We start from the raw sequence: 13,387 nt of genomic DNA on the forward strand, positions 1-13,387 counted from the left end.
CCAGGTTCAGGACAGGCAGCCCTCAGCAATGATATTGTCACAGGCCCGCAGCCCACCTGCCTCACCGGCCCACTGTGACACTGCATGGACAATTTACTGTCCCTCTGCTGGTTACGATTCTCTCTTTATTCCTTAATTGTTTTTTCTTTTATTGATGCATAATACTTTACATATGGGGACATGTGAGTATTTTTACCTGCATAGACTGTGTAATGATCGGGTCAGGGTATTTGGGGTGTCCATCACCTTGAGTGTTTATCAGTTAATGTCTTGGGAACATTTCAAGTCCAGGGCAAAGTAATTATCAAAGGAAGGCAGGAAATGCAGCTGGTTTAAGCCATTAGGAAAGTATACGTGAGAGAAAAATAAATTTGAAGGTTGTTTTAGGTCCTATTTTTTATTTCCTTCATGCTTACTCAAGTAACTTAGGAACTCTGGCCATTTAAGTTTTACCAGTGTCCTGAAACTTTGCAAGCAATGAGGGAATGTTGACAGGAAAATCTAAAAGGCTTAAATTAGCATTTCACGCTCAACCAAGGTTTATGTTTTATTGAATGCCTAATGACATTATTATTTCAGAGAATTAGAACTACAGAGAGAGATTTTAAAAATGATTCTGGCAAATGCATTTTTTATTTGTAGCTACTTTATTTAACAACTCCAACTAGCTAATTCTGCTAATGCGTTGCACTTTTCTGTGGGAAGCTTGTAGCCACTATAATAGTGTCAATTGTATCTCAAGAGTCTCTCTTCTCCTGAGTCTTCATGCTGGAAATGAATCTTGTGGTTATACGATACAGGCTATTTCCATTAAAGAGTACTCAGTAAACGGTGCTTGTGCTGGACTCGATTTGAACCAGAAAAGAAATAAGATACAACCATATGGAGCCAGTCATTAAGCATTGGCAACACATAAATAGGGAAATGTTAGTGAATCATTCATTTGACAATTCAGACAAAATATAATACTTACACAATATGAGTAAGCCAAGTTAGGAGATTTCTCATATAGTCTCTGTGTGAATGTTATGCTTTCAAGACAGAAAAATAAACTAGATCATGGCTAATCATGCCTCAAGGTACTCATTAGTCTGTGTTCAGTTCAGCTAGAGTGGATATTGATCAAAGAAGATTCTTGGTGTTTCCATATGATCACATTGTCCCTCCTGCTGATGCTGATCAGGCTTTCTAAAACATGCAGTATTTGCACTTTGCAACACATCGCCTTAAGCTTTCGATCACATTTTCTCTCTCTGTGTTAATCCGCTCAGATTTAATTTTTCTTAATTTTTAAAAGGCACTAATGGGTGAGTATTGATCTGTTGGAGTTGAATCACCATCGCTAAGACTGAACATTTAATTCAACTTTATTTTGGCTTATTCTTGAAGAAGACCCATGAGCGAAATATATTTTTGGAATCACATGAAAGCTTCTAGTATTGGCAGGGGTAACCACAATTCTGATTACTTGTTTCTGACAGAGGTATCTCTGAAATACTACATAAATGACCACTTGGAAGTTGTCGTTAATTGGCAGGTCATCAAACAACAATAATTCTCATTAATTTGGGTTTTGTTAAATTCATCTCCTCTCAATAGTTAGAGGTTTCTGAGCAGGTAATAGAACTAGCATAGCAAAAAATGGTCACACTTTCTCTTTACTCCATACGCACTATCAATAACTCTCAGAAGCTTCTCAATCATTGTTAGTAGTTGAGAATTTCAAAGTGTAACATGAAATAAAAGGAATACTAGTATTTTAAGCACCAAGTAATATGACAGGTACTGTGCAAAGACTCAAGAACCCCCCTCCTAGTGATCTTATGGAAAGGCCACATTATTTATTTATTGATAAGAACTTAATTGTTTAGCAAAATACATGGGAAAGCAATACGTAGGAATGAATACTATTTAGACACAGACAGAAGATGAGCCATCTTTTTATTTGTCTTAAAAACGAAAAAAAAAAAGGATGTGATTTATATACTTCATGAAACCTTACTATGTACCATGAAACCAGCATTTCCTCTGATTTTTATGAAGTTTACTTTTTGAAAAATGTATATGCATCTTTCAGTTATACCAAAATTTCACTGGATTAGAGTTCTTAAACAGTGTTTTCCAATGTGATACCCCTGAGATATTTTCAGCCTGTGACCCAGAGCCACTCCTAGCCCCAAAAGGGTTTGCTTCGACCCTTTCTCCACCCCTTCTGCAGTATAATGTCATGATGAGTAATTAGAAGTGGAAAAAAAGACACAGGAAGGGGAACATCACACACTGGGGCCTGTTGTGGGGTGGGGGAAGCAGGGAGGGAAAGCATTAGGAGATATACCTAATGTAAATGACGAGTTAATGGGTGCAGCACACCAACATGGCACTGTATACATATGTAACAAACCTGCACATTGTGCACATGTACCCTAGAACTTAAAGTATAATTAAAAAAAAAGATATGAGTAGAGGGAAGGAGAGATACTTATAGGTTGTTAGTAAACATTTGACAGCCTCTGCAAGTTCTCGGATGAGTAGGTATCTTCCTTTTCTGAAAACTTCTACTAAAAGGTAACTCACTATCATCTGGGCCACCACACTCCCTGCTCTATATTTTAGAGGAGGTCATCGTTGGGTCTAATGATTTCAATATAAATTTAACTTTCTCTAAGTGAGGAATGGAGAAAAATTACTAGAAGTTTGATTCCAGGATTGTAGTGTGATTTCAGTGAGTTTGGATCTATAGAGATTATATTATTAAATGCAGCAAAAAAACTTGTGTGATCTAAGGTTGTCATATTAAAGTTAGGCAAAAATTGTATCTAATATGTATTGAGCATTTACAATGTGAAAGGGACTGTCTAGCAATATTCCTATATTATCTCATTTTAATCCTCAAAGCAATGCAGTAATATAGGTGCTATTATCCCTGTTTTATAGATAAGGAAACTGAGGCACAGAAAAGCTAGCAAAGGAGCCTGAGGCAACACAGATTTAACTAGGCATGGGGGTGCATGCCTGTAATCCCATCACTTTGGGAGGCCAAAGCAGGGGGATCACTTGAGTCCAGGAGTTGAAGACCAGCCTGGGCAACATAACCAGACCCCATTTTTACAAAAAATAAGGACAAAATTAAGTGGGTATGGTGGCAAATGCCTGTAGTCCTAGCTACTTGGGAGACTAAGGTGGGAGGATCGCTTGAGCCCAGGATGTCCAGGCTGCATTGAGCTGTGATTGCACCACTGACTGGGCAACAGTGGGAGACCCTGTCTCAAAAATAAAAATAAAAATAGTTTATAGCCCCAGTAATTACTGATAGATGTGGTGTTATTCCGGAAATGCATTCTTATCACTACAGGCATTTCAAGAGAGGAATAAAATGCTGACAACATTATTTTTCCACTTACATTGACCAAACCCAGGCGAGCACATTAGTATAAGGCTTAAAAGGGGATTTTAAGTATATTTAAATGTTTTGTTGTGGTTTGATGTTAAAATATGTTTGCTTATATTTTAAATGATTAGAGTTCTTGTCAAAGTCTCCATCTATCTTCTTCCTCAGGGACATTGATGGATTTGCTAATGATTTTTAAACTACATCGTGCAATATAAATGCTAATTAACCTTCCTTAGATATGATACTGTATATTTAATACATAGCAATCCTTATTTTTAAAGTGATTTAACTTCCTTTTTTCCCTCCAGCTTTATGGAGATATAATTGACAAATAAAAATCATATGTATTTAAGATATACAGGGTGATGATTTGATATATTTATACATGCTGAAATGTTCCCCACAATCAAGCTAATTAACACATTCATCATCTCGCATAGTTATGTGTGTGTGTGTGTGTGTGTGTGTGTCTGTCGTGAGAACACTTAAAAATCTATTCTTTTATTGAATTTCAAGCACAATGCAATGTTATTAACTATGATCACCAGGAAATGGAAGAATGATTTAACTTCCGTTTTACTTTTATTGAAGAAGTTTATTCTAAACTTTTAAAGCAATCACATTGTTATTCTCCATTAACTTTATTTAGAGTGTGAAACATTTCTAATTACCCATTTCTAAACACTTTAGCTTTAGTATGGAAGAAATGGTATCATCTTACCTTCTTGATTTCATGAGTCAAAATCTTTGAAAATATGTAAATTTATCCAAAAAAATCTTTAGTATAGTCTGAGTGAGAATGAGTCGAAGCCTTAATAGGTAAGTGAGATATCTGAGACCCTAATCAACACTTTCAACTTCGCTGATAAAAAGACTTCTGGTTACTTGACATGTGATTTTTATGTATTTTGTAATCAGTCTTCTCACAGGATGAGGCTTAATTTTAAAACCACATTGGGCTATATGTATATAATTCTATATCCATTATTAAAATGCTGTTGTTTTGTAAGCGGGGAAATGTTAAAAATTGATTTTTTTTCCTTTTTTTTCTAGATGTTCGAAGAAGAACAATTTATGAATACCACCGAGTAGAGCTACAAATGTCAAAAATTACCAACATTTCGGCTGTGGAGATGACCCCATTACCCAGTAAGCAAATATGTAAACCTAGGTGGAAAACATGATTTCCAAATTTGATGATCTGATCTGTTCAATAGTTATAATAATCATATTAAATAATTACCATTATAATTGTGTTTGGCATGCATGGGCATTTTGCTCCTGAGGATTAGGGGACAGTGGTTTATTCTGGTTGAGTAATCTCTTTCCCCTCCAAGTTGCCTGTTAGTCTTGGTGAATCTGTTCTTTCCTCTTCCCTAGCATGTCTCCAGTTTAACAGATGTGGCCCCTGTGTATCTTCTCAGATTGGCTTCAACTGCAGTTGGTGTAGTAAACTTCAAAGGTAAAAATATAATAATAAGAATAATAATAAAATTTAAAAAGATATTTTAAAAGATTAGAAATTAAAAATAACTTATGGACAGGTGCAGTGGCTCACACTTGTAATCCCAGCACTTTGAGAGAAAGTAGGAGGAATGCTTGAACCCAGGAGTTCAAGATCACCCTGGGCAACATAGCAAGACCCTGTTTCTACCAAAAAAGTTTTAACAAATTAACTGGGCATGGGGGATGCATGCCTGTAGTCTCAGCACTTTGGGAGGCCAAAGCAGGAGGATCACTTGAGCCCAGGAGTTGAAGACCAGCCTGGGCAACATAGCCAGACCCCATTTTTACAAAAAATAAGAAAAAAAAGTCCCACTGAATTTGAAGTGGATGTCAAAAGTGTAGCATATGTATGCATTAGCAATATTGTATGTATAAAATATATAGATATCATGATCAAAATGCAAAACAAAACTCGTAAGTGGATATTTTACTATTTTCCTTTGTTTGAGAGCTCAAAATTACTAACAGCATTTATAGTCAGTAAGGCCATTATCTGACATATATTTATAATTCTCTGTGGGACTTAAAATACAGGATGATTATAGAGCAGTTGATGAGCCTATAAACCAAAGATTTTGGTTCATATTCTACAGAAAGCATGTTATGAGATATATTTTCATAGCAAGAGTGGTTTATAATAATCACATGAACATTCTTAGTAAATTTCTATGCAATATCTCAAAGGTTATTAGTCAAGATTGGAGATATAATCTAATACAAAAATAGAACATGTGGTTTTGATGTCATGTTGTAATTAGCTAACCCTGAAACTTAAGCTGCATAATTTACTGGTGTCAAAGAGGTTTACTGATTTTGACAAGTGGCAAAGATGGTTTTTCAGTTGCTAGAGCTTTTCAGAGGCTGAATAATCATTTGTTGGAAATACAGGATGAAGACTTGTAAATTTGTTTTGTTATTTACTCAACCATTTTGTGCCTCAGTTATGTTCCGGGTACTGGGAACACAGCAGTAAACAATATTGACATGGTACCTGCCCCCCATGAAGTTTACAGTCTGTCCGAGAATAAGTCCCTTTCTCACCTTCAGAGTCTATGAAAAATGTTTCTTTCCCCAGGAGGGAAACCGAATATTCATGCTGTTAATCCGTGTATGTTACACCCGAGCTTTCGGTTGTATGAGCAGTCTGTCTTATCATCTTCTTGCCATAGCATTTGCTGTAACGATAAAGACATGCTCCAGGAATACTTTAAAACTTATTGAAGAATGCAAAAATAAAATGCCGATATTTTGATCACAAGCTTTGGGAAACATTTTTAACTCACTAACCTTAGAGCAACTACTGCAGTATTATGGCTAGAACAATATTATTTATGATAACGTCTGTTTTGTTTTCGATTTAACAGGGTGTTCTAGTTATTTCCTTTGTGAAATGAATTCCAAATAATAAAAAAGCAAGCAGGTAGTTTGCAATTTTAAAAGGAGATTTTTAAGTTAGTTATATATCCGAAGTAGGAGGAACTGCTATAAAAGCAAAGGTTTCTGGTTATTTATATTGATATTTTACTAAGTTTTCCATAAAGATTATATGCATATCAGAAGTTATTCAAAATCTGTTTAGATAACAACATAAGGGAATCTAAAGAGACGGCATTTTAATATGTATATTTAAGGAATTCTGAGCTCAGAAATGGAAAATGTCCAAAGGAATTAAATAGGAGGCACTGGTTTGACCTGCATACCTACTTCAGATCCATTTCAGTGATCACCTCGTCCAAGTCTGCATGAGGTGCCTATCAGCTATGTTTCTTTGCATCCTGGGCAAGCCGCCATCATTAGCATTTTGTGTAGGGCTTGCTGACGCTTGTTCATTTGTCGTCTTCTTTGCTAGGCTCTAAGTTTATTAAAGGCAGAGACCATATCCAATTTGCCCTTATATCTCCAGAGCCTAAGAACATACCTGGGACTACAGAAAAAAATGGATGAACAAATGAATAATGATTAGCTTCCAAACGAAGGAATCATGCTAAAATTTGTCTAGCACAAAGGGTTTCCCAAGATGAGGGACTTTCAATGCTAAAACCAGGAAAGTCCAGAAAAAAAACAAGGACCATTTGATCCCCCTAACCAGAAGACAATTAGAAGAATTTTTGACTTAAATCATGTTATGGTAAATGAAGGTTTTGAAGATTCATCTAGAAACCTGCTTACCACTGACCATTTCATTTTTTAATATAATTTTTGATGAAATATATGTTTAAACTTCCAAACAAGCAATTTTGACATTCGAAACATATCTGCAAGTTGGAATCTGCTTCTACTGTTAATACTTTCAGTTTATTGAGAGATGTCTCTGCCAGACATTAAGCCAAGGAATTTTCAAATATCACACTTAACATTTTCACAGTGGAGGAAACTGAAATTTTTAGGAGCTAAGCTACATGTGCAGGGTCTCATAGCTCATAAGTGATAAGTTTGGAATCAAACCTCCGTCTTTGTGACACCCAGCTTTTGGTCTTGTGTTTTCAATACCTGTTCTGTGTCACACCTGCCAGGTTGCAGGTGCATTAAGCAAGATAATTTTCATTGCTTTCTGAAAAATTGTAGACATATTACTGAAAAATAAATCTTTCCTAGTTGATACCACAAGAAAGTATCATCGTTTTGAAACTGGCGTAAGAAGAATGTAGAGGAAAATCGAGCAAAGTCTAAGACTTTTGCATATTATTGAAAGCATAGTTTCTTTAAGATTACTGGGGAAAAGAGAGTTGGTGAGGCATATGAATGAGAAAGAAATTCATCAAAGAACGCTACTAAAAAAAACTACAAGTTTTCTGAATGTTACCTTTTGGTGTTTTATTGAATACCGAACACTTATTTAAAATCTTGCATTTATTTTTAATTCTTCAGCAACCCAGTTATATACATATCAAAACCTGTTTAATTAATCGGTTTAACTATGCCTCATTGCACTTTTGTTCAACTTAATTTCCCCACTGCATTTTATTAATTTCTCCTTAGACCTGTAAGCTTCGAAACTTTGCTTTGCTGCCCAGAAGCATTTCCCCAGACTTTAGAGCTTTTATGAACAAATTCAACAAAACAGGAGAAGTCTTATCCTAAGCAGCACAAAAATTGCCCCTCTGATTTTTTTCTCCCATAGCTCTTACTTTCTTCTTTGTGCTTACTTATCCCTGAATGATAATCGGTTGGTGGTAATTACTGAACTCTCAAGTAGGGCTTGCTCTAAAAAGATAATATAATTTTAATTGGTTTGTTTATTTCATTTAATTTCCATTTTTCAAGGAGCAAAAACTAAGGCAAAATGTTTGCTTTGGCTTTCCCAACCTCTAAGAGAATTTGAGTTAGAGGAACATAAGAAGATCCATGATCTCAAGTGCTTACTTAAATTACTTGGTCCATTTCTTTGAACTAAGAGTGCTTATGTTTCCTCATTGCAGACTGAGAATACCTAATCAATCACTTTCAACTGTACCTTATAGCTTCACTCATTCCACAAAAATCTGTGAGCGTCTCTGTTCAAGTCACTTACCAAGATTGTGCATTCAGTAGTGAAAAAAGACAGACAAAATCACTTCCCAAGGAGAGCTTTCATTTTGGTATACGGAGACAGAGTTTAAGCAAATAGATATATAGAAAATAGAGTTAATAGTGATGAGTGTTATGGTAAGAGAAATAAACAGGAAAATGTAAGGGGATAATATAGCAAAATTGGTAACAATAGCAGGAGTTTACTTTTTGATATCGTCTTTAAGTAACCTTGCTCTTTTGAAGAGAGCGTGGTTTGATTAGTTTTTAAATGAAAATATATTCTTTGCACTTATTCATTCACTCATGTATTTACTTAACAATGTGTAGAATGCATAACACATGTCAGGCATTGATCTAAACACTGAGGTAGTTAGAGCAATAATCAAGTATTAATCAAAACCATAGCTCTCATGGAGTTTGGAGTTTAGCTTAGTAAGGCAGAAAATTAATGAATTAATAATTAGGCAAACAAAGTCAGATAGTGATGGATTGTCTGCTGGATTTGAAAGAGCCAGTAGTTGTTCTTGACTCGGCGGCCAGGAAAGGCTTTTTGGAGGGGGTAATAAATAAACAAAGATCTGAATGATGGGTAGGCAGCTACAGCGAAGTGAAAGCAAAGAGCCTTGCAATGCCATTTGAATGGCCCACGCAGTGGCCCTATGGTGGGTCCAAGCTTGACCTGATGAGGAAAGGAAATAAGCCTAGTGCATTGGGAGAATTCCGAGCTGGTTTGGAGTGAGAGTGACATCAGATAAGCTCAGAAAGCTACCCAAGTGCTGGGACACAGATGACTCTGTAAGCTAGGGAGAGTTTTATCCTCAGAATAATGGAAAGCATTTAGACTTTATAACTTATGCGAAGAAGGGGTGTGATTTTACCATATTAAAAAAATGGAACTTTGGCTGCTTCATGGAGAACAGAGTTTTTGTTGGTTTGTTTATTTGTTTGTTTGGGGAGTGGTTTAGAATGAAAAGGAAGAGGCTGGTAGTGAGCTTGTGCAATAGTGCACGGGAGGTGTGATAGTAACTTGGACGAGGATGATGATTCTGAGGATCAGGAGAGGTGAATGAATGCAAGGTGTTTGGGAAGGAAACTGGTTATTTGTGTGTGTGTGTGTGTGTGTGTATGAAGTTTATTGAAGTATAATTTACATATAATAAAATACACACATTTTAAATGTATGAGGCAGCTTTAAAAAGCGTAAATTCCCATGTAACCATCACCGCATCAAAATACAGATTTCCTTCATGTTCCTTTACAGCAAATTCCTCCTCACCTGGTACCACCACCTTATGTAGCAACCATTGATCTTCTTCCTATCATCATACATTTATTCTGCCCCATCTACACCTATATATAAAGGGAATCACACAGTATTTACAATTCTGAATTTAGCTTTCTTTCACTCAAAGTAACATTTTTTCAATTAATCCATACTATACTAGTTCAAATATCAGAAATTTGGTCCTTTTAATAGCTGAGTGAGTGAATACACAACAATTTATTTACTATTTGCCTGTAGATGAAGACTTGGGTTGTTTTTAGAGGCTTTCATGAGTGATGAATAAACCCACTATGAATATTCATGTACAACTATTTTTACAGACAGATGTTTTCATTTCTCTGGGTTGGGTGGTAAATATGTAACTTTAAAAGGGACTATCAAATTGGTTTTCTATAGTGGTTGGCTATTTTACATTTCTTTTTTTTTATTTTACTTTAAGTTCTGGGATACATGTGCTGAACGTGCAAGTTTGTTGCATAGGTATACATGTGCCATGGTGGTCTGCTGCACCTATCAACCCACCATCTAGGGTTTAAGCCCTGCATGCATTACATATTTGTCCTACTGCTGTCCCTCCCCTTGTCCCCTACTCCCTGACAGGCCGTGGTGTGTGATGTTCCCCTCCCTGTGTCTGTGTGTTCTCATTGTTCAACTCCCCCTTATGAGTGAGAACATGAGGTGTTCGGTTTTCTGAAACAGATTATTTACTAATGAATTAGAAGTGAAGTAGATGGGAAAAAGAAGAATCAAGGATATTTCTTAGATTTCTGTTTCAGCAACTTGGTGGATTTTGGCACTCTTTTGAGATGGGTAAGACAGCACAAGAAATAAAGACTAGGATGAAAAGAAATGAAGAGTTTGCTTTGGGACAAGATAAGTCTGAGATGCCTATCAGACTTCAAGTGGAAATGTTGAGTAGATAGGGGATATGTAAGCCAGGAATTCCAAGAAAGGCTGGAGGTTCAGATTGTAGAATCATTATCATATAGATAGTGTTTAAATTCATGGGACTGAATGAAATCAGCTATGGAGAGAGTATAAATTGAAAGCAGCTTAAGAGGTTTCAGAAACTGACCTTGTGGCATGGCATCATAAGGTATGATGCTAATTTTTCATTACATAGAATTGTTTTAAATACATTTACATACAGGTATGTTTGGATAGACATAGAAAACCTCTGAAAAGATATGTGAGAAACAACAATATTTGTCACTCAGGAAACAAGTGAAGAGGGAGAGACATGAGACTGTTACTGTTTATTATGGACTTTTTGTATGATTTGAATTTTTGCCACCTGAATTGGGAGACAGAAGGAGGAACCAGCAAAGGAGAAATAAGGAAACATAAGCTCTTCTAAGGAGTAGAAACGCACTTTTACTCATTTTAGCATCTTCCACAATACCCAACACAGTGTCTGGACAAATGCAGATATTTTACACATATGGTTGGCCTGAATTATGCAGATAATTGAGGCCAGGAATATCTACTTTCCTGAGAATTCTAATTGCCCATTTTGGCTGTTACTATCCACTGGGTTTTGTCAGTGTTAACCAAATTGCTATAGAGAGAAGTAAATTGGAGCATGGCATAAGATATTCGCAGTGAGGCATGTTGAACACTTAACCTCTTGGTGTTAGTCTTTTGGTGCCTCACTTTAAAACAAAATTTTCCACCTTATGTTTTCTTTGATCCAATCAAAGTTATAAGCTTGCTCCTGGTAAAAACATATAAATAAAAGTATTCCATGATTCCATCCATTAAAAGAATAAACAGAATAAGCCCCTCCTTATAAATGGTAAAGATATGTATTTACAGAATAGTAGTATCACATAATTATTTGGGAAAAAATATGAGATGATGGAAAAAAGATATTTCCTAACAACTTTCTACATTTTTCAACTTTGTTATTTCTACTGCATTTCCCTGAGTGTACTCTGGAACTGCTGTTATTTTCCATTGAATGAACTTAATTCCTTTGCAGTAATGAAAAGAGAAACAAAAAGAATCACCTATATTTCATAAATTAATTGATTTAAAAGTAGGCGCCAGTGTTATACCTGTTTTATGTATATATAAAACATAATATATAAAAATTATATGTAATATATAAATTATATTATATATAAAATTATATACAAACGATATATAGTTTTACATAGTGAAATCTAAATAAATCATGTGTATTATATTTCAAAAAATCTGAAAATTTATCAAGTCAGAAATGTTGGCTAATTGGTTAATAATATGAAAATGTATTATTGATTAAAATTAATTAAGGGTAAAATAATTCCTTCTTACATAGGGGCAGCTAATTTTTGCAAATAAACTGCACTCATATCATATGCTCATTTAGCTTACAGAAATTAAACTAAGTTTGGAAACAGACAGAGACAGAAAACAAATTTAAGTAGTTCAACCAATCCAACCTTTCCCGAATCACTAATCTTTTGCTTCTGAATGAAAGTAACAGAGAAACATGAATATGCCTTTTTCCTTTGGTTTTGTCTCTATGTGCCCCTTTAAGTGGGTATATTTGCAGCATTAAGTGTGATTTTAATAAAACTGTGGGTATGTCCTTTGCAGGGATATGGATGAAGATGGAAACAATAATTCTCAGCAAACTAACACAAGAACAGAAAACCAAACACCGCATGTTCTCACTCATATATGGGAGTTGAACAATGAGAACACACAGACACAGGGAGGGGAACATCACACACTGGGACCTGTCAGGGGGTGGGAGGCAAGGGGAAGGAGAGCATTAGGACAAATACCTAATGCATGCGGGGCTTAAAACCTAGATGGCAGGTTGATAGGTGCAGCAAACCACCATAGCACATGTATACCTAGGCAACAAACCTGCACGTTCTGCACATACATCCCAGAACTGAAAGGAAAAAAAAAAAAAACAAAAAAAACTATGGGTATTTTCCATACAGTGAGGTTTTCAAAGTAAGCCAACAACTTTATGTAGGGTCAACCCAAGGCCTCACAGTCCATTCTGACATTGCAGGAAAAACTGGGTGTATTAAGACACAATGTGTCAGGCTCCTGAAAAATGTCATACCAAGGGAATTCCTAGCATATTTTGATTTTATCTGAGTTTTGCCTACTTGTTCACCACAGAGCCTAGCCTTCCAACAAGGGGCAGCTTCCATGCTTATCCTTCAGGGGCATATAAAGCATTCTCTTGGACTAATTTAGCTATAAGAATTTTAAGATTGAAAGGAGAGAATCAGGACACCACAATTGTTGAATGACAAGCCAGATATTCTTGGAATATATGACCAAGAGTAAAATCTGTAAATTAAAATAAATCAGTAGTTAGAGTCAGTATAATTGTTCCTGTTCAAAGGTACCTTTTATATCCTAGAGACAAAGCATTGCTTATAACCCTTTTGCCATTATGGTCTAAGTTCATATTTGAAACTACTTTTAGACTATACATTTACATGATTGTTTCATATAAGGAAATTAACTCGCTTTAGTGATTAGTTGTGAAATTCATACCTAATAATCAAAATGAAAGCTATGTAGGAAATCCAAGAGCCCGGTTCTAAAATTAATTACAACTTTAGGCTTATTTTAATGGTTTGGGATAGGATAAAGTTTTGCTTGCCAAAGCACCTAATTTCAGATAGACATTTAGAACTAACCAAGCATTAAGAGTTTTACAAACTTTTGTTGATCCAGGT

The 13,387-nt window shown here is 35.6% G+C and overlaps 1 protein-coding gene across 2 annotated transcripts in view; it reads left to right on the plus strand.

Annotated features, from left to right (window-relative positions):
* Positions 1-13,387, plus strand: part of PLXDC2 (plexin domain containing 2) — a 470,147-nt gene that overhangs the window by 358,619 nt on the left and 98,141 nt on the right. For both annotated transcript variants that reach the window (XM_024346245.3, XM_063781455.1), the window contains exons 8-9: positions 4,445-4,540; positions 4,772-4,853. In XM_024346245.3, coding sequence (XP_024202013.1) covers positions 4,445-4,540; positions 4,772-4,853 — 178 coding nt within the window. The remainder of the gene's footprint in view (positions 1-4,444; positions 4,541-4,771; positions 4,854-13,387) is intronic.

Source organism: Pan troglodytes, chromosome 8 (genome assembly GCF_028858775.2).
Source record: "Pan troglodytes isolate AG18354 chromosome 8, NHGRI_mPanTro3-v2.0_pri, whole genome shotgun sequence".
Lineage (NCBI taxonomy): Eukaryota > Metazoa > Chordata > Mammalia > Primates > Hominidae > Pan > Pan troglodytes.